This window comes from Diabrotica undecimpunctata, chromosome 8, assembly GCF_040954645.1.
Source record: "Diabrotica undecimpunctata isolate CICGRU chromosome 8, icDiaUnde3, whole genome shotgun sequence".
Taxonomy (NCBI): Eukaryota; Metazoa; Arthropoda; class Insecta; order Coleoptera; family Chrysomelidae; genus Diabrotica; species Diabrotica undecimpunctata.
The window spans coordinates 72,336,297-72,357,280 of NC_092810.1; the positions used below are offsets into that span (position 1 = coordinate 72,336,297).

The 20,984-nt window shown below is 33.0% G+C and overlaps 3 protein-coding genes across 3 annotated transcripts in view; 2 read left to right on the forward strand and 1 right to left on the reverse strand.

Annotated features, from left to right (window-relative positions):
- SCAP (SREBP cleavage activating protein) overlaps positions 1-20,984 on the reverse strand; it is a 163,921-nt gene that overhangs the window by 102,681 nt on the left and 40,256 nt on the right. Inside the window, exon 2 of the mRNA XM_072540484.1 lies at positions 6,345-6,547. Coding sequence (XP_072396585.1) covers positions 6,345-6,502 — 158 coding nt within the window. The 5' untranslated portion in view covers positions 6,503-6,547. The remainder of the gene's footprint in view (positions 1-6,344; positions 6,548-20,984) is intronic.
- LOC140448897 (uncharacterized) lies at positions 9,690-12,998 on the forward strand. The gene is made up of 2 exons (XM_072542023.1): positions 9,690-11,217; positions 11,320-12,998. The coding sequence occupies exons 1-2, from the start codon at positions 9,690-9,692 to the stop codon at positions 12,996-12,998; spliced, it is 3,207 nt and encodes a 1,068-aa protein (XP_072398124.1).
- LOC140448898 (uncharacterized) lies at positions 14,387-14,911 on the forward strand. The gene has a single exon (XM_072542024.1). The coding sequence runs from the start codon at positions 14,387-14,389 to the stop codon at positions 14,909-14,911; it is 525 nt and encodes a 174-aa protein (XP_072398125.1).

A 20,984-nucleotide genomic window follows, 5' to 3' on the forward strand; every position in this document is an offset into this window, starting at 1 on the left:
TATTTTGTTCAGAATAATCCAAAAAATTCCAAAAAAATTGTCCGAGCCGAAAAAATTAATTGGTACAATTTGTTGTAAAAAAAATTTTAAAAATTTGAACAACTTTTCGCCTGGGGAACCTTTTTTTGGGGTATCTTATGAAAGTGATTATGTAAAAAAATCTTATGCTCATATTTGTCCGAACTAACCCGAGCTTTTCGCCTTGTCTAATTACAAAACTAGTAACAAGTGTATTCTTATGCTCATATTTGTCCGAACTAACCTGAGGTTTTCGCCTTGTCTAATTACAAAACTAGTAACAAGTGTATTATAATATTTTTTTTTAAACGTGACTTTTCAACAGTTATTGTATTCTAATAAATAGGGAACATTTTTGTCCTTCTCTGAAAATCGCCTGGTCTACAGCAGTCGTACTGTAGCCAATTAGCTTACATCTTCTTTTAACCCTCTTCAAGTAATCGAGTCTTTGACAGATCTGCTATATAAGCTCTCCACTAGCAGTCAACAGACCTTTTATTTGACACTGGTATACTGGTAAACACAAAATTCAGCAGAAGCTTGTACCGAAGTTACCTTAATGTGCCATAGGTTTGCTGTATGACCCGAATGGAGCTATTGAGACCTATATAGGAAAACGATAGAAGACAAAGAGAGGAAGAGTCAATTATTTCTAAGTCCTCTTCTGGGTCAGCTATTTTTTTATTTTGTCTGCATGTTAATTTTATACCCACTAGTTAAGACGAAATTTTGTCACGCCCGACAATACCGACCCAAGGCTATAATCCCCGCCAATTTTCGACAGCTCTCTTGAAAAATGCTTAAGCAACATTTTTCCCCTCTAACATGCACGTTTAGACACAATGGTGTTATACCTCGATATTGAGAAGCGCAGTAATCGCAGCACAAACCTCACCATTAAATGATGAGCCCGTTATGATACGGATGGCTGATGATTTGTCGATTGAACATGATGTAGGTGTCCTTGTGTACTTTGTCTTTGTGAGTGTGTGCCATGTTCAACCAACAAGTCTAGTAGATCATCAACCATGTCATATTAGTGGATGATCCGCGGATGTTTATTTCGATATAACTAGCCACACTTGTCCTATACATCCATAGGACGTTCTCTATTAGGCCATTGGACCAGCCTTGTCGAAGATGAGAGCTTTTCCACCTATAATGTTGAGTCGTACTCAGTTTATAGCTTCCTCATCTTGTCTAATGGACAGTCTAATCAGATCGGCATGGAGTATGGACTATTAATATGGTAATTATTATTATAAATGTGTAATATCAAGTAATATCACTTTATATTGTTACTATTGTTAGTTATGTTTGACATCTATTAACCACAGAAATATTTCTAAATTATACAAGGTGTAAAAGATAAAGGTTCTAAATTATACAAGGGTAAAATTAAGCCTAACTTACATTAGTATACAATATTTTCATAATTCTAACATTAAATCCAAATTCAAACACTGCTTCCTAACTGATTCAAGCCAATCTTGACGAGAAATTTGGCTAAAAACTTAGATAAATACAGTCAATAAGAGCCAGTCGACCACATAACGTTTACCAATCAGCTCAGTAGACTCTAATGGTTAATAGGTAAAACATCACTGGTGCTGCAAAACAAAGTCTTAGTTTATAAATCAGTCATAAAATCAGTGTGCAGTTAAGGATCCAACTATGAGTATCAGCGTCGATGTCCAATATAAATATCTTGGGAGATATTCCAATTAAAAGTAATCTACATATTTGCAAAATGCCCTCAAATAACTTCATGAGGCCACAATCAAACCGAAAACTGAAGGGATACAGTCCCTGACATTTGAACACATGATTTATAAACTTATTTATTTTTTAGTTATTATGTACATCCTGAGCTCACAAATAATTTTTGTTATAATTATGAAACAATAGAAAATTGTTTTCACAAGTTTTCCACAAATTACATGTAAATAAAACTTCTTATTGTAACATCTAATCTAGAGCCATTCATATCTTTTTAGAACGGGTTATTGACTGTAGAGTCCAAAGAGCACCTTTGTTAGATATTTCGTGATGCCAGCAGGGCGTTTGATTGTATTAATCACAAAATTCTTACAAATAGAATGGAAGAGTATGGAAATACGTGGAAATGTTCCAGATTAGTTCGTCATTTCTAACAAATCGAAAACAATATGTTAAATAATGTATTGTTGACAAATATGGTCAGTTGAGCGAGACGTACCTCAAGATACAGTTCTGAGTACTGTCTTTTTTATTCTGTTTATTAATGACCAACTTACCACCTTTTACATTAATCATTTAACAACGAGTTGTTCTTAAACGTTCACAAAACTAATTTTGTAATTTAAATAGCTGGTTCAACGAAACCAATGGTTCTTAAAAAATCAATAAGAAAAATCTTGATATAAATATTCACTCCAGTGAAGAAACGGTTACAGAAAGACCTGAAGTTTTTGATTTGAATTTTGAAATGAAACCAAAATTAAAATGTCCGTGTTTGCAAACGAAATATCAAACCCACGATGTATAAATGTATATGTAAAGAAAAAAATTAAATTTATATGAAACATGAAACAATATACAGGGTGATTCTTTGGGAGTTCCAATTACACATTTTAGGGGAAAGGGCCTGTATTGCAACGGTCAGTCTATTTGTATTATAGGTCTATGATTATGGCTCATCCTTAGGTTAAAGTTGTCCCTTCAACCCAGCCTTTTTAACAAAGTCTATTATGCCATTGTGGAACACTACGAAGTCTTTAACGGAGAGTTAAAATTCTTCTTAGTTCTTAATCACGTAAAACGTAAAAAAAAATGAAAAAAGTTGTATTCTAAGAAGGTTATTTTGCCAATCTTAACAATATACATAAAGAGAGTAAGTAGTGTGTTTACCTAGGCTTTGACTAAGGCTGAGCCTTGGTTTCCCTCCGTATACTCCAGCTCCAACTCCTTTATCGGTTTTAGAGCTGTCAGTATACCAGCACTTATCTGCCATTATGAGATTCGTTTTATTCGACTCCCATTTGTCCCTTCCTGGAAAGAGGACGGTAAACGGCTTTTGGAAATTACATTTACATTGCATTACATCTGGTACCATCTCTAAACCTGGGTGATTTTTAATTATCTCCCCAGATTTGATCCCGTTATCCTTTTACCCTACTTCCTGGCGTATTATCCGACTTCTGTATGTTTCTACCTTCACGTCTCCATTCATATATTTAATGGAGGGGGGTCAACCGGACCTCCATGGAGGCTGTTGGGGTAGTCGACATCGTTCCTGTTATGATTAAGCATGCTTGTCGTTAAAACTTTTTCAGCTTCTGTTTGGTGGTCTTTTTTTTGGCATTTAGACCCTAGATTGGTGCGCCATATGTAATCACAGGTCTGTATACAGTCATATATGGCCAGTACATCTGATTGTGTTCCATACCTATGTTTTCCCATATATTCTCCGACATATCCAAAAGGAAAATTTTGCTTTGTATGGGCGTTCCATGTAAGCTGGTTGTCTAATATTACCCCCAGATATTTGACCTCATTCGCCTCTTTGACAGTTTTTCCATACAGACCAGGCATCCAGATGTTATCTAGGTTCCAACCACTTGTCAAACTGATTACTACTGAATTTTTTTCTTTGGTACCACCTAGTAAGGATATTCAATGTTCTTTGGAGTGTGCTGGATAGAACTTTACCATATTTTCCTCTTACGATAAGGATACCAGAATGTCAAACAAAAAGTTTATTTTAAACAAATGAAAGATTAGAAGTACGCATTAAAAAAGTAAAGTAATTAGGCAGTAACGCTAGCACAAATATTGATTCATTCTATTTCATAGAATCATTTCATCGAAGGAAAAGATTTCATAAAAATGTATGTATGAATACAAAAATATCCTAATCTACGTATCTAAATTAAGTTGATTAATTAAAGACACCATTTATATTTTATAGAAAAATCTCTTTTCAAGTTTCTGAAAAAAGTGCGATGCTGAAAACATCATGAATATGGATAATTGTAGTTCATAGCTTGTTCTTATGGTAAACATGACTATTTATGTGTTTATAATAACATTCAGTGAAGTTATTTAGTTCCTCAAATATTGTTATTGTAATACGAGATAATAATGACAGCAATTTAAGCAAAAACTATGTATCGATTATAATATCTGTTCATAATAAAATACAAAAATTATATAGATTATTTGAATATTTTATGATAGAATTGAAGCTGAGTCAGTCATCAAGTGGAATAAATTATTTATATGTTATAGATATATAATTAGATAATTCGATCGTAAAACAGAAAGCAATTGTTGTATAATTATATATTATGGATTTTTTATTAAAAAGATGACGAAACTGTTTGTAGCTGAAGGAGGTACGTATTTTCTATTTTCACATTCTGCGTCGTGAATATTTTTAACGCCTATTTTTTATAGAATATTTTGAAGCTACTGAAAACAAGGAAATTGTTGATCTTGCAGTACTCCAGAATTAACAAAATCATATTGAAAAGATGGCATTTTATACGGTAAATATTCTTAAAGCAAAAACCTAATTTCCGTTTTTTCGGGATTTCCAGACTATCTAAGGGTAAAACGATTACAGGTTAACATTAACTTGTAAGTACGTTGATAATATTACTATTATCAACGTTGACATATAATACTTAACGTTGAAAGTTAAATGTAAAACAATTAAGTTAAAGAATAGGCATAAAAGAACAGACAAAAGCACAAAGTCTACATTGCTTGAAACAAAGGAACGAAGTGAAAAAACAAAGTACGAGGGTAGAAATTATAGTATGTAGGAAAATGCAACAATATAAATTAAAGAGAAAATTGTATAAATAGTATACATCAATAATACGATCACCCAATTAAATTTGTATTTGATAGCGATAGCTGGATGTAATGTGTGTAGATTCTTCTTGGAAGAGGAAAAAAGAAAAGGACCAGATCAGACATTCCAATACAAAAAAAATAATTGATTGGAAATAGTTTTTTTTAATCCAAATTTACGGATTAGTTTAGATATTTAAAATAGTACGAAGTTAGTCATTATACGGCTAGCATTACTGAATATTCATTCACTACTGGATATAGGTCTCATCTAAATTTCTCCACTGATCTCTGTCATGATTTACGTATTAATTGTTTTCCTGCAATAGTTCGGATCAGATACCAATCATTTCTGTGGTCTACCTCTAACTGCTTTCTTGTTTTAGTGTTTATTCTGCTACCCTGGGCGTTCATCTTTTTTCAGATTGTCTCACCACGTGTCTGACCTGACGTAATTTCATATTTGTCATCTCTTTTATTACCGCTAGATAGTATTTGATGTAAAAGGCAAAGGCACTTTTATAACAGCTGATTGGGGAAAAGATTGAACTCCCGAAATAGGTTAAAACGCAGAAACCGGCCGCTGCCAACATACAGGTCTCTAATATTAGACAAACAAATGGTTGGAAAAATAGATAGGAACAAAGCACAGAACCACATATCTACACAGTACTCCATCCTACTCAACTGGATCTATGATTTAATTTGAATCGTACAACATGGGTGACATTAAATATAATCTGTAATGGACGGGGAACATGTGCTGATTCCTAGCAAATTGGGGTAAGACTCTATCTTCAGATTATGAATGTGACCATGAAAGATAAACCATACAACACATTACTTCTGAATGCTCTCTCCGAGCGTATCCAGGATAACGGATTGACTTCCTTGAAGCAACACCTGAAGCAATAAACTAGATATTATTCTGCAAATTATATAAGTTATAGTATTTTCCTTAATTTGTGCCATACGTTAAATAAATAACGTATTTTCACTTCTCAAAAGCTGCTCATGGTAGTCGGATACGTCTGGTAACCTCCACAATTTGGTTTTCTTTCTCTAATTTTATGGTATGTCCTACACACACTTATTCGTTGACGTTTTGGTTTACCCTAAACTAGTATTACTAGCTTCTTTGCTCATAAAGGTTTTTGTTCATTTTCATCTCTAAACTTTTATTAATTTTTCTATCTGTTGTTATTCCTATTATATATTCTTGTTACTATTAGAGTGAGACTAATTAATCACCAACAATGTATCTTATACATGTAAGAAAATATTTAAAAGAATATTTTTAGAACATGTCCTGATTTTAATTCAAACATACGAACTATAATTTTTTGCAATATCAATAACTTTTTGCTATCGTTTATAATAATGTTCCCTAATTACAATATTAAAAATAAAAAATTGAATGAACAATTTTTTATTATTGTTTAAATTATTTTGTGCAAATGATTAAAACTACATTTAAAAGTACTCACCATGATATAATTATAATTACACTAGCGAAACATAAAACACAGACTGGATATGTGATGCAAAATAGTCCTAACGTATAATAAAAAACTGCGACTTTCTCCTGTAATGTAGACTTTCCTTTTTTGCCCCTCAGATGGGGTTCGTCCCCTCGAGGAATCATTTACTATGTGATGTTTCCTGGCATAACTCCACTGCTGAACACAAACTGAAAAAAAAACCTTAATATTACAATCTATTATGCAAACTGCAAAACGTATAAAAAAAAGTTATATTTTTTGTTTCTAGATAGCTATTTTTCTAACACGGGAAAATCTACATAAATCTAGAAAATTCTTAGAATATCAACAATGATATCAGAATGACTGTACAATGGTTAATCCATTATTGGCCGATAACAAGCTATGATTTCCTTCATAAAATATGTATGGTAAAGTAACTCTTGCTTCAAAAAATTTTGAAATTTTTTTTAGAAAACTATTATCGGCAGTACTCTATCTTAAAAATTTGTATAAATAATTTTTTTACACCTTTAGTAGTTTCTGAGATATAGCCCTTTTTGTAGCTGCTTTATCGTGCAAGTATAAAGCAGCAAGTATAATTATGTAAGTATATCGTGTATATTATGTAATTATGTACTAGACGATTGAATAAGAGATTCTTTAAATAAATTGCCTTTTCATATCCCATTTATCAAACGATTTGTAGATGACTTAATACTTGCTTTACCTGCAGACAAAATAAATGAAACTTTACAAATTTTTAATAATTATATAAGAGATAGAAAATAGCATCCCATATCTTGACATAAAAATAAAACGTAATGCACAAAATGTATTAAGCACTGAATGGTACAGAAAACCTATATTTAGTAACAGATTTATTAATTATCATTCACAACATCCACCTCATATGAAAATAAATTTGATATTGGCTTTAAAAAACAGAATAGTCAAATTATCACACATCAATAACATCAACAAAGGTTTATTAGAACTTAAAGACATTTTATTAGAGAATTCATACCCAATTAAAATAATTAACAAATTTTTATTTAACAATCCTAATAATAGAATGATTGACATGAATCAAACAAGAGAACCAAATCAACAAATCGTGCAATCTCAATTTACTTTCACATCACTACCTTACATACCAACATTAACACCCAAACTAACTAAAGTCTTTGCTAACTATTCTGATATTAAAATTGCAACTAAAAATGTTAAAACATTAGCATCATTGTATACAAAAACTAAATCACCTATTAGCATTATGGAAAGCTCAAATGTAGTTTATATAATACCATGCGAAAATTGTGATAAGTCATACATCGGACACACATCTATAAATCTATTAGGCAGACTAACATCACATAAAAGTGACCTTAGAAATAATAAAAATGCGTGTGCATTAATAGATCATGCAATTAATAAAAATCATTCATTTAATTTCAATGAAACTAATATATTAAGACGTGAAAACCAATTAAATAAAAGAGAATTCTTAGAAATGGTATGCATAAATAAATATCAATGTGTTAATAAAAAACTGATATTGATACACTAAGCAATATCTATAATTACATTCTGTCTTACGAAAATTAATACTATAATTTTCTAATATTAGATTTTCTGACTATAAATACTATAATTTCAAAAAATTTAAATATTCATATTTGGCGCCACTTTGTACGTAACCATAATAATAATCAAGAGCTAGTTATCAACAACAAAAAATATAATAAACAGAAACGAGTGTCTTTCTGACATAAATCAAACATCAACATAATCAATGTCATAATGAATTTGTACAAAATTAAATAAAATTAAAATATTGTACTTACATAACTAGATAAGTTAAGTTTTAATGTTTTGTAAATTTGAAAATTTAATGGATTAATCTCATGTTGTAAGTTTTTATACTAGTTTTATACAATGCTATTTAATTTTAATTTCATTGTATTTACTGATACCATATTTTAGCATATCCTGAAGAAGCAAATAAATTTTGCGAAAGCTAGATAAAGAACAAAGAGTTTCACTTTCCTGCCCTATTAATGACTGCAACCCGAAAATAAACCTTTATTTTATATATATATATATATATATATATATATATATATATATATATATATATATATATAATATATTTAACGTTTAAAACAAATAGAAAAGGTTAATTCGAGTGAATCATCATCAACCTGTATGCGGATACATAGGACATAGGTCTCTCTCAGCTCTTTCCGTATGTCTCTGTCTTGTGCGGCTTGCATCCAGTTATTCTCAGGTCGTCAGTCCATCTAGTTGGTGGGCGTCCTCTGCTCCGTATTGCTTATTGCCTTGGTCTCCACTCTAAAACGTTTAATCCATCGGTTGTCTGATAATCTGGCGACGTGTCCTAACCAATTCCATTTTAACGACGCGATTTTTACGACAGCGTCTGTTGTTTTTGTTCTACGACGTATTTCTTCGTTTGGGATTCGGTATCTCATAGAGACACCCAACATCTGGCGCTCCATAGTCATCTGAGTCACGCGAATCTTATTAACTATCTTTTTTGTGAGTGTTCATGTTTCCGCTTTATAGTGAGTACAGGTAACACCTTGTACATTGGTCAAAGATTTTCCTTTTGAGGCATATGGGTAGATCCGATTTAAATACATAGTTTAATTTACCAAACGCTGCCCAGGCTAATCCTATGCGACGTGGGAGCTCACATGTCTGGTTATCTCTGCCTGTTAGGACATTTTTAGAAAATTAGTTTAGTGCGGCAACATAGAGCCTGTCATATGTCTGTGAGTTTTATGTTCAAGATCAAACAATCTGACGGGATCAAGTCGGCAATTGACAATTTGACATTAATAAAATAATTTCCAAGAAGACGCCACGTTTTCTAGTATTTTCACAAATTCACATGTTATAATAATTAGTTTGTATAAAAAGTTAATAAATAATTCTATTTACTCACACAAAAGATAATTTACAGTCCACACCTTTAATTAATATTATCTACAAGATAATCCAACATATTTTGGTCCTTCGAGCCGGATAGTGTGAGTAAAATAGAATCCATAGTTGTAACTAGAGGCTGTTCAGAGGTCGAAGACAGTCCCATTTACCATTTAGAGGATCCAAATCCATCAGTACATGTGAGTTTGTTCCATTTCTATTACCTTTAAGATTTGATCAAACAGTGTATTTGAATTTAAATTACCATAAACAGATTTTTCCATATTTTGATTGTATAACGCCATAGATTATCAATCAGCTAGTATTAGTATTCTAGCAAGGTATTTCTTATTATTATTCTTAAGTGTTGTTTTTGAAAGATTGCCATAAATCTTAAAAATGAGTAGCTTAGCCAACAATATAAGAATCAGAGGTTCTTATAAAGCCAAACTAACAAGTTTAGAGAACTTTGTGAATATATTAAAAAATGCTACACCATCTAGCAAACCTGAAATATCAGAAGTTCAGTTAAGACATGACTCTGGTAGCAATTTGTTAGTTGAATTTGATCAGATCCAACTACAAATTGAGATTGCTACCAGTGAAGATAAACTACAAGAACAAGTTGATGAAAGAGATGCTTTTGAAAATAGGTATTTTAAAGCAATTAGTTTTTTAAAAGATTACATTAACACTAATACAGTAATTAATACATTGCCTCCTAGTTCTACACCACATGTAGACTCATTAAATCATCTCTTGATGCCAAAAATGAAAATACCTGTTTTTAAAGGTGATTTTGAACAGTGGTTGGAATTCAAAGCCACATTTACCAGTGTAGTTCATTCAAATACCACACTTCCAGATATTCATAAATTTCAGCTCTTGAGACAATCTGTGGATGGATATGCCAAACGTATTGTAGATAAAATTGAATTCTCAGGAAATTATTATCAGACTGCATGGGATGCACTCTGCATGCGGTATGATAATAAAAAATTATTAGTCAATAAACATATTAAAGCCATTTTCAATTTAGATTCCATCCAAAAAGAATCACCTAAACATTTAAGGCATTTATTAGATAGTGTCTCAGATAGCATGTCATCCATTGACAGTTTACAGATTACAAAAAGTAGTTTAACTGACCTTTTATTGATTTATATTATTTCCAATAAATTAGATAAACAAAGTTATAGAGAGTGGAAGGAATGTCACATTAAAGAAGAGCTTCCTACTTTAATTGAATTTTTTAATTTTCTAAAAGTAAAAGTAGACACTTTGGAAGAAATTCAAGACCAAAGTAGTCAAAAACCTAATACCAATTATAGTAATAATTCTGGTTTTAATTATAAACATGCAAACCGTGATAGTCGAGGTGAATATCAAAAAAGAGTTTTCCAAGTTAATGTTGCAGAAAGAAAGTCTTGCGTTTTGTGTAAAGGTAACCATTTAATATATTCATGTATTGAATTCCTAAAATTAGATACAAAAAATAGATTGTCTAAAGTCAATAATTTAAAGTTGTGTCATAATTGTTTGAGACATGGACATAAAGCTGCTGAATGTACTTTAAGACCATGTATAAAATGTAATTCCAAACATAACTCATTAATACATTTTGAAAATAGTCAGCAACATTCAACTGACACTGCTTTAAAATCTCCATTAGATTCATCATCAGTTAACTGTGTACAAAGTGATGAGTTGCCACCAACGGTAACCCATCAGTTTTCTGCACAAACAATGAATATTAAACATACCCAAGTTCTTTTATCAACAGTGGTTTTTAATGTTAAATCCAATAATCATGAATTAATTCCATGTAGAGCAATTTTAGATAGTGGTGCTCAAACAAACTTAATAAAAGAAAGTTTTTGTAAAAAATTAAATATGTCCATGATTCCTACTAACCTAGCCATTAGTGGTATAAATCAAACAGTATCAAATATTACCAAAAAATGTCAAATTACAATATGTTCCAGAGTTAATAATTTTAGTATTTCATCCATATTTTATGCTGTACCAGCTATTTCAAATCAAATTCCTTCAACCAGTTTTGATATTAAAAACTTTAATATCCCATGCAATATTCAATTATCTGATCCTTTGTTTAATGAATCTGGTAGCATTGATGCTATTATTGGTGCCCACCTATTTTGGGACCTCCTTTGTGATGGAAAAATCAACCTAGGAAAAGGTTTGCCAAGTTTACAAAACACTAAATTGGGTTGGATAGTAAACGGAGCTGTCCCCTATGAGACAACTCATGCAGTGTGTCATTTCACTAGAACTATAGCCGAAGATGAGCAGTTAAAACTATTTTGGGAAATTGATTCAATCCAAGATCCCATACCACCATCAAAAGATGATATTTGCTGTGAGCAAATATTTGAAACCACTACCACTCGATCAGAAAATGGACACTTTATTGTTCAGCTTCCATTTAAGTTTTCACCTGAATTATTAGGAGAATCCTTAGATACAGCAATTAGCAGATTTTTGTTACTAGAAAAAAGATTTTCGAGAAATAGGGAACTTAATGATTTGTATAAACAATTCATTAAGGAATATCAAGAACTAGGACACATGGTTAAAGTTAACCCCACTGTTAGCTTACATCCTTCTAGAAAATCATATTTTTTACCCCACCATGGAGTACTAAAAGAAACCAGTCTTACCACAAAACTAAGAGTAGTTTATGATGGTTCATGTCCCACTACATCTGGATGGTCTCTTAATGACCTACAGTACACAGGGCCAAAAATCCAAAATGATATTTTTGACATCCTCATTAGATTTCGGCAGTACACATATGTGGTGTCTGCAGACGTGTCAAAAATGTATCGACAAGTAATTGTACATGAAGAGAATAGACCACTACAACAAATTGTCTGGAGAGACAATCCAACAGATAATATTGACGTGTATCAATTAACTACTGTAACCTATGGCCAAAAATCAGCTCCATTCTTGGCAATGAGATGCATGCGTCAGTTAGCCTTTGAACATGAATCTCAGTTTCCTTTAGCTGCAAAATCCATATTAGAAGATTTTTATGTAGATGATCTGTTGACAGGATCAAACAATTTACAAGAGTTACAAATGAGATGTAATGATATTTTTAAAATTTTAGAGTCTGGAAAATTTATTTTGAGAAAATGGATTTCCAATAATCCTGAAACCATTCTTAACATTAATTGTAATGATATTTCCAACAATGTTATTAACATAGGAGATTCTGATAGTTTTAAAACTCTTGGAATCCAATGGATGAGTCAACAAGATATTCTTTGCTTCAAAATTTCTCTTACTGAAAATTCCAATCATTTATTTACTAAACGCCAAATATTATCTATCATTTCCAAAATTTATGATCCTTTAGGTCTGCTAAGTCCAGTTATATTAATTGCTAAACTAATAATTCAAACTCTATTTCGACTTCAAAAACCATGGGATGAAATAATCCCTCCAGAATTAAATAACAGTTGGACCAAACTGTATAATCAACTACCATGTCTAAATAAATTACACATTCCAAGACCAGTACTTGGATCAGGTTATAAAATTACAAGCATCCATTGCTTTTTTGATGCTTCAATGCATGCTTATGCAAGTTGTATTTATGTATGCAGCATAGATCCAGAAAGCAAATACCATTCTCACATTCTGTGTTCAAAAACAAAGGTCGCTCCTATCAATCAATAACAATACCTAAACTTGAATTGTGTGCAGCTTTGTTAGGTTCCCAATTAATTGACAAGGTCACCAAATCTTTATCAATTCTAAATATGCCGATATACATGTGGTCTGATTCAAAAATTGTATTAAGTTGGCTAAAACTGGAACCTAGCCAGTTACAAGTATTTGTTGCCAACAGGGTAACAAAAATACAATCACTCACCAGTAGTGATAGTTGGCATTATATCAATACAAAGGAAAATGCCGCAGATATAGCTAGTCGTGGAATCTTTCCTGAATTCTTTCTTGAATCACAACTGTGGTTCCAGGGACCGCAGTTTTTAAGACAGCATCCTGATTTGTGGCCTAATGATTCAACTGATGAAGTAATTGAATTACCAGAGCTTAAACGATCTGTTCAAGTATCACTTCATTCCACTGTTCAGAACAGCTGGATTACTAATTTTATTACCAGATTTTCCAATTTGCATAAAATGAAAAGAGTTTTTTCATATGTAATGCGTTTTATTAGAAATATTAAAAATAAGACAAAAGCCCCAAGCTTACTTTTAACTGTGCATGAAACCAATGATTCTTTTCTGCTATTGATCAAACTTGTGCAAGCAGAATCCTTTCATGATGAAATTTTATGTTTGTTAAATGATAAACCATTGAGCAAAAAATCCAGATTGCTTCATTTGTCTCCCATATTAGATAAAGGATTAATTAAAGTAGGTGGTAGACTTATGCATTCAACATTGCCAGAAAATGTAAAAACACCAATCCTATTGCCGAAATTTCATGTATTAACCAAGTTAATTTGTACACACTACCATGTCAGTAATTTGCATCCTGGACCACAGCTTCTATTGTCATTAATCAGACAACAATATTGGCCTATTTCTGGCAAGGTATTAGTAAAGCAAATTGTAAGACAATGTGTTAAATGTTTTCGTGTGAAACCTCCTCACAATTGTGTAAAAATGGGACCTTTACCCAATGAACGCATTATTCCTGCCTATCCTTTTGAAAACGTAGGACTTGATTATGCAGGTCCATTTCCACTGAAAGAAAAAAAAGGTCGTGGAAGTAAAATTTTAAAATGTTATGTTTGTGTATATGTTTGTTTTGTAACAAAAGCTGTACACTTGGAATTACTCACTGATATGACAACTGAATGTTTTCTTGCATGTTTTAAGAGAATTTTATCACGAAGAGGAATTCCTACCAATGTTTACTCTGATAATGGTTCAACCTTTAGAGCCGCTAATAAAGAGTTGAGGTCTATCAAAACCTTTTTATATGAAAACCAAAATAAAATTAATGATTTTGCTTTAACAAAAAATATAATTTGGCATTTTTCCCCACCTTATAGCCCAAATTTTGGGGGTTTATGGGAATCAGCAGTGAAACAAATGAAGTTTCATATGAAAAGAACGCTTAAGAATATAAATTTGACATATGAGGAATTTCTCACCTTGCTTACCCAAATTGAATGTGTTTTGAATTCGAGACCATTGTTTGCCAAATCAGAAGATCCATCTGACTTGGAACCAATAACTCCTTCCCACTTTTTGACATTACGTCCTTTAGTCTCCATTCCTGAACCAAATCTCTTACCTATCCCAGTGAATCGACTAAGCAGATTCCAACATGTTCAACAGCTGCATCAGAGATTTTGGAACCGCTTTTCCAAAGAATATATCAGCCAGCTACACCAATCCTATAAATGGCACCACAGTTCTACCAACAACATTGTACCCGGATCCTTAGTTATCATCCGTGATACCAATCTACCTCCATGCAGATGGATTATGGGAAGAATAATTAAATTATTTCCTGGTAAAGATGGAGAAAATCGAGTAGCTGAAATCAAAACTTCCAATGGACTCATCACCAGATCTACACGACATTTGTTTCCACTGCCAATAGAAGATTAATAGTGTCGCAGTGTTTTATTTCGGGACTAAGTTTTTTTTTGCTTTGATATTTACTTGTTTCCTACTATATTTTAAAGCATACTTCAACGCCGGGAGTATGTTAGGACATTTTTAGAAAATTAGTTTAGTGCGGCAACATAGAGCCTGTCATATGTCTGTGAGTTTTATGTTCAAGATCAAACAATCTGACGGGATCAAGTCGGCAATTGACAATTTGACATTAATAAAATAATTTCCAAGAAGACGCCACGTTTTCTAGTATTTTCACAAATTCACATGTTATAATAATTAGTTTGTATAAAAAGTTAATAAATAATTCTATTTACTCACACAAAAGATAATTTACAGTCCACACCTTTAATTAATATTATCTACCACAAGATAATCCAACACTGCCCAACCGAATTTCATATCCTAGGTACTTATACGATCATTGGGGCGGTGATACCGATCGTTTTGTTGTGCAAAGAGCAAACGAGGGTGTATGCCAGGAGGATGGATGTAAATATAGATAAGAATAAGAGAGAAAGAACGATAGTAGAGTGGCAGAGAGAATGGGCGGATGATAGCGGAAAGGCAAGGTGGACGAAGGAGCTTATTCCCGATCTGAGGCCGTGGTGGGAATGTAAGTTCAGCAAACTAGACTACTTCCTGTCACAGTTTCTGACAGGACATGGTAGTTTTGGCACCGTCACAAATAGAATAGGCAAATCTGCCTCGGCAGACAGTTTGTGGGGTACCGGACGCTCCCGCCCACATTTTTAACTGCCAGAGATGAGCAAATGAGAGGGGAGATTTCGATAGGCGAATGGGTTTCGGACTGGATGAGAGAAACGTTGTAAACATAATGTTGAGAGGAGAGAAAGAATGGAGAAAAGTACACTGTCTGATTTCTGGGGTGATGAAGAAAAAGCAGCAGGAGGACAGAGGAGGAAATTGAGCCAGGGATCTGAAATTTATGGTTAATATTATTTATTAGTTTATGGCTTAACGTCTGAAACATTTTCTGATTTACGGTAATAGGTATGGTTATTTATAAATTTTTAGTTTTTTATTTTAGTTGTTCATTGAGTGACAAGACCACCTCTCTGGAACGGTGGTTAAGGTTTTAGCCAGGACACAGTTAATCCGGCACTACCCTGGGGTCTTCTGGCCTAGTATCCTACTCTTTCCGAAAGATGCCAGGGTGTCTTGTCCGTGACGTAGATGTCCAAAAAAGATTTCCCCCACCGTTGCCTGTCAGAATTCAATGGATACCTTCTTAGGCTCTGACTTGAATCTGGCAATACGGCAATTAAAAAAAAGGTACTTATACGATGTAGTCAGCACAATATCCCTTCCATCAACAGGAATATTTCGATTTAGTACCAGATACTCTAAGTAAGCGTGATATAATTTTTCAAACATTATTATTCCATCATCCATACGATCAGCTATAAGGACGATGTCATCTGCAAATCTTAACTGTCTGAGCTTCTCTCCATTTATGTTGATACCATGCTCGTTCAAAATGTCTTCTTACAAGTATGTTCTAAAACCGTCGTGAATAGCTTTGGAGAGACTGTGTCTCCTTGCCGTACTCCTCGCTGTATACATAATTTATTTGTTTCTTGTTCGGATAGTCTTACGCTAGCTGTGGTATTTTAGTAGATATATTTGATTATGTTAGTGTAACGATGGTCTATTCGGCATTCTGTCACTGCTTTTAACATTTTCTGATGGCTTATGGTATAGAATGCTTTCTCGTAGTCGATAAATATCAGTGCCAATGGTTTGTTGTACTCTGCAGACTTCTCTATCAGGATCTTCGAGTGAATAATAAAAGTAAAATGTAATGGCATGTCTCGCAAAACAGGAAAACAAAAAACAAAATAGGTATATCGATGGAAGGCAACCGTATATACGTATTTCTGACTATTGGTCATCTTCATATATAGCGGTGTGCGGTTCTTGCTTTTTTTCTCTAAAGTGGTTAACAATGTCTAGAGTACGAAGACACTCAAATTTCCATCAACTGACCGAGTTTGATAAGGGACAGATAGTTGGCAAGTTGGTCTAAAAGAAGCCGGATTTTCTTTTTGGGAAATTGCGAATACTGTTCACAGAAGTTTAGATACTGTGTTCAGATGGTATCGGGCATGAAGTCAAGAAGGCCACTCACGAAGATCGAGGGGCACAGGGTGGCAACCAAGGAACAACAAAGCGTCAAGATCATCGCGTAAGGTTGATGGCTATAAGAGACAGCTTCTTTATTACCAGGTTCATTGCATTGCCAATTAAGATGAAAACAATGTATCGTCGAACTCGCAGTTTTGGTCTTTTTCATTTTTTAAATGGCGCAAAGAACGATTTACTTGGGACCAGGAATTAGGTTATCTTTAGTGATAAATCACGATTCTGTTTAGGGATGCATGATGGCCGACCCAGGGTCAGAAGACGACGTGGTAAAAGACGAATTTCACAGTTTTTTTTGTCCAATGACACATGCAGTTTAAGGTGACCTCTAAACTTCGTCATAGGGACATGATGGGTCGGAGACTTCTTAGAGCATCCTCCTCAAACTTTGGAAGCACTTCGGGAGGAGTTAATTAGGGTATGGACGAAATACATCCAAGAGTGTGTTACGCACCCAGGTGCATCAACACATTATTAATTGATCGATTCTCCTATAAGTTGTTTCAATCATATTAAAATTTTGATCGTTTGTTCACTTTGCTACCCTGTATAATGTTAATTCTTTCGTAGATCGTATACTGGTTCATTCTCCGTTGCAATCATCATCATCCAGCCTCAAGAGTCCACTGCTGAACATAGGCCTCTTCCTCATGTTTCCAACCCCGTCTATCTTGCGCCGCTCTCATCCAGTTTTTATCGAGTCTTCTTAAATCGTCAGTCCATCTTGTAGGTGGTCGACCGACGCTTCTCTTGTCTTCCCTTGGCCTCCATTCCAATAACCTCTTTGTCCATCGCCCATCTGTCATTCTGGCTATGTGTCCTGCCCATCTCCATTTTAGTCTGGCTATCTTCTCGATGATGTCAGTCACTCCGGTTCTTCTCCTGATGTCTTCGTTGGTTATTCTGTCTCGCAGAGTTATTCCTAACATGGACCGCTCCATTCTTCTCTGCGTGACTCTCAGTTTGGTAGCTGCTGCTTTTGTTAAGGTAAGTGTTTCTGCTCCGTACGTCAAGACTGGGAGGACGCACTGATCAAATACCTTTCTCTTTAGGCATGTGGGCAGCTCACTTTTAAAAGTTTCTCTCAGCTTTCCAAATGCTGCCCACCCAAGGCCGATTCTTCTCTTCAGTTCATGAGTCTGGTTATCCCTGCCAATCATAATTTCATGTCCCAGGTATTTATATCTATCTACGAGTTCTATTTCTTTTCCACCAATAGTGATGTTCTGGTTGGGTACCAAATTGGTCATGATTTTTGTTTTCGAGATATTTATATTTAAACCTACACTTTCTGTAGCCACAACGAGTTCCTGTACCATCTCTCTTGCCATACCTAGATCTTCAGCTATTATAAGTATATCATCGGCGAAACGTAAGTTGTTTAGATATTCTCCATCTATTTTTATTCCCTTTGTCATCCAATCCAAATTCTTAAAAGCATGTTCTAGCACCGTATTAAAAAGTTTAGGTGACATTGGGTCTCCTTGTCTAACCCCCCGTTCTATTTTTATGCGATTACTGTTAGTATGTAATCTGACAGTGGTTGTTGCCTGCAGGTATATTTTGTATAATAATAAATACGGTACAAAATATACAAAATTATACAAAATATACCTCCGTTGCAATATAAAATGTAAAACTAATACATGATTCCTTAGACAATTAACAAACTGTAATGTCATGACACTCTGCGTATACATTTTTTGTTTTAAAATCGGTTTATAATATTACACTTCGGAAAATTGCAAATTGCATAAATCTATGAGACACCTATGAAACATCGTTACGCAATTATAAACATTATGGTCTATTTTTTAACATAATGTGCCATTAAAATACATGTTGTTACACTTAAAATGAGTCCCATATTATATATTAGATGATCTAATAAGGAAACTGTAAATTTTGAACAACCTGTAACTAGATGTTTTAAATACATTTTAAGAAAGTTGACAATACTATGTAGTTAGATATAACGAATAATATATAGTTTAGTGATATGGCAAGAAGTTCTAATTATTTATTATTTTGGATTTTCCCTTGATAATCGTTATGGTAATCTTAAGTTGACGTATTGTTTGTTCTCTAGAAAAATATAACTTGGAAGCAGAAGTGAACATTAAAATCAAATAATGAAAATAGAACGCATCTAATTACCAACAATTTCTCAAATAATTTGCATGAAATGTATTATAATAAAGTAATTGGAAAAATTGATACATTTAATTATTTGTCGGAAGCAAAGAAGGAATCTTAATCTGAGGAATGTACGTATAAAATCAAGGAATCAGTCATTTAGACTGATTGTCTGAAATTTAAACTGAAAGTGACTCGATTTTTTTATGTCCCCTCGAATTTTTGCTTAACGCAAAGTTTTTGCTCGATATATAAACTGTTATAGTTTGTTTTAAACGTTAAATTAAAACAAAATATTTTATATTCCCCGGAAAGACAATTTAGATTAAATTATCATCAAGATGAAGATATAGATTTCATAGAAGAAGTAGAACGTAACCACAGAAGATTATCAAGAAACTCAGAAGAAATAGGAATAAGTCACACCTTCCCAGAAGAAGTCAAAAGAATACTTAAATAACTAAATGCAAAAAAAGCACCAGGACCAGATAGGGTCACGAACAGGGCACTCAAAAATATTCCAAAGAAATCAATAGTATACATGACCCAAATCATAAATGCGATGCTCAGACTAAGAACATTTCCTAAGAAATGCCAAGAAGCAGAAGTGAAAATGCTTGGGAAAGAAGGAAAAATTGAACATTCCCTCCAAACTACAGACCAATCAGCCTATTACAATCAATAAGCAAGGTTGCAGAGAGGGTAATACCAGCTAGGTTAAAAGAAGACTCTAAAACAATGGGCACGATACCGAAAGCACAATTTGGATTTAAAAATAGACACTCCAGCGACCTAAAAGTTTTAAGTTTGACCGAATACCTACATCGCAGAGCTATACAATCTGAAGCATTTAATCGTATGAATTTGAAGCGCTGTCACTTTTGAGTTAAAGAAAAAGTACAATTGATAGATGGATTGATAGATGGAATGGTATGTATCAGAAAAAAAGTTTTTGAGTATTTATTGAAAAAAGTGGAATAATAATGCTGTTCCTTAGACATTTTTGATGTGTGTATATTGCCGGCAACAAATAGTAGATACTTTTAAATATTTGGTAAGACAAAAAATTCTTCTAATAATTTAGTTTTATCTGCCTCAGTCATATTGACAATTCAGACATATATAATCCACTTTAAACTAGAGGAGTTTTGACGTGTGTTACTGGTTTTATTTATAAATATTTATAAATAAAAAAGTTATTGTTACAAATAATTTATTTTTTAAAAGAATTTACAGAGTAGTAAATATTACACAAATGCTTCGAAGCAAAATGTAGTTTGAGCTGTAAAAGTGCTTATGAGAATTTACAGTAAACGGCTATACTAAATTTACTTAGAAGTTTTTATTTTTATTAAATGTCAGCAACTAAAGTTGCATTAACTATAAATTTTACCTACAAGAATGCAAGTTACATAAACTTAATATGTAGAGTATCACAATATAACAAAAGTATTATAATTCTGCTATTAATTTCTAATGTATACACTAGTGGCCGAAACTCTGGAAACAAAAATTTTAGTTTTGTTAGTCTTTTTCACATGACATTTACTTATGAGGTTATCTATAATTTTATTGCATCGTTTTATGCTTTTACTTAATATTTAACGTCTATTTTACGAGAACAAACCCTCTAAAATTTAAAAATTAATCAAATAACAGTCGTTAGCTGCGAACAACTAGGAAAACAATGCGAAGTTTTAAATTCCATAAAAATCAGGAAGTTGGAATACTTAGGGCACATCATGAGAGGTGAAAAACACGA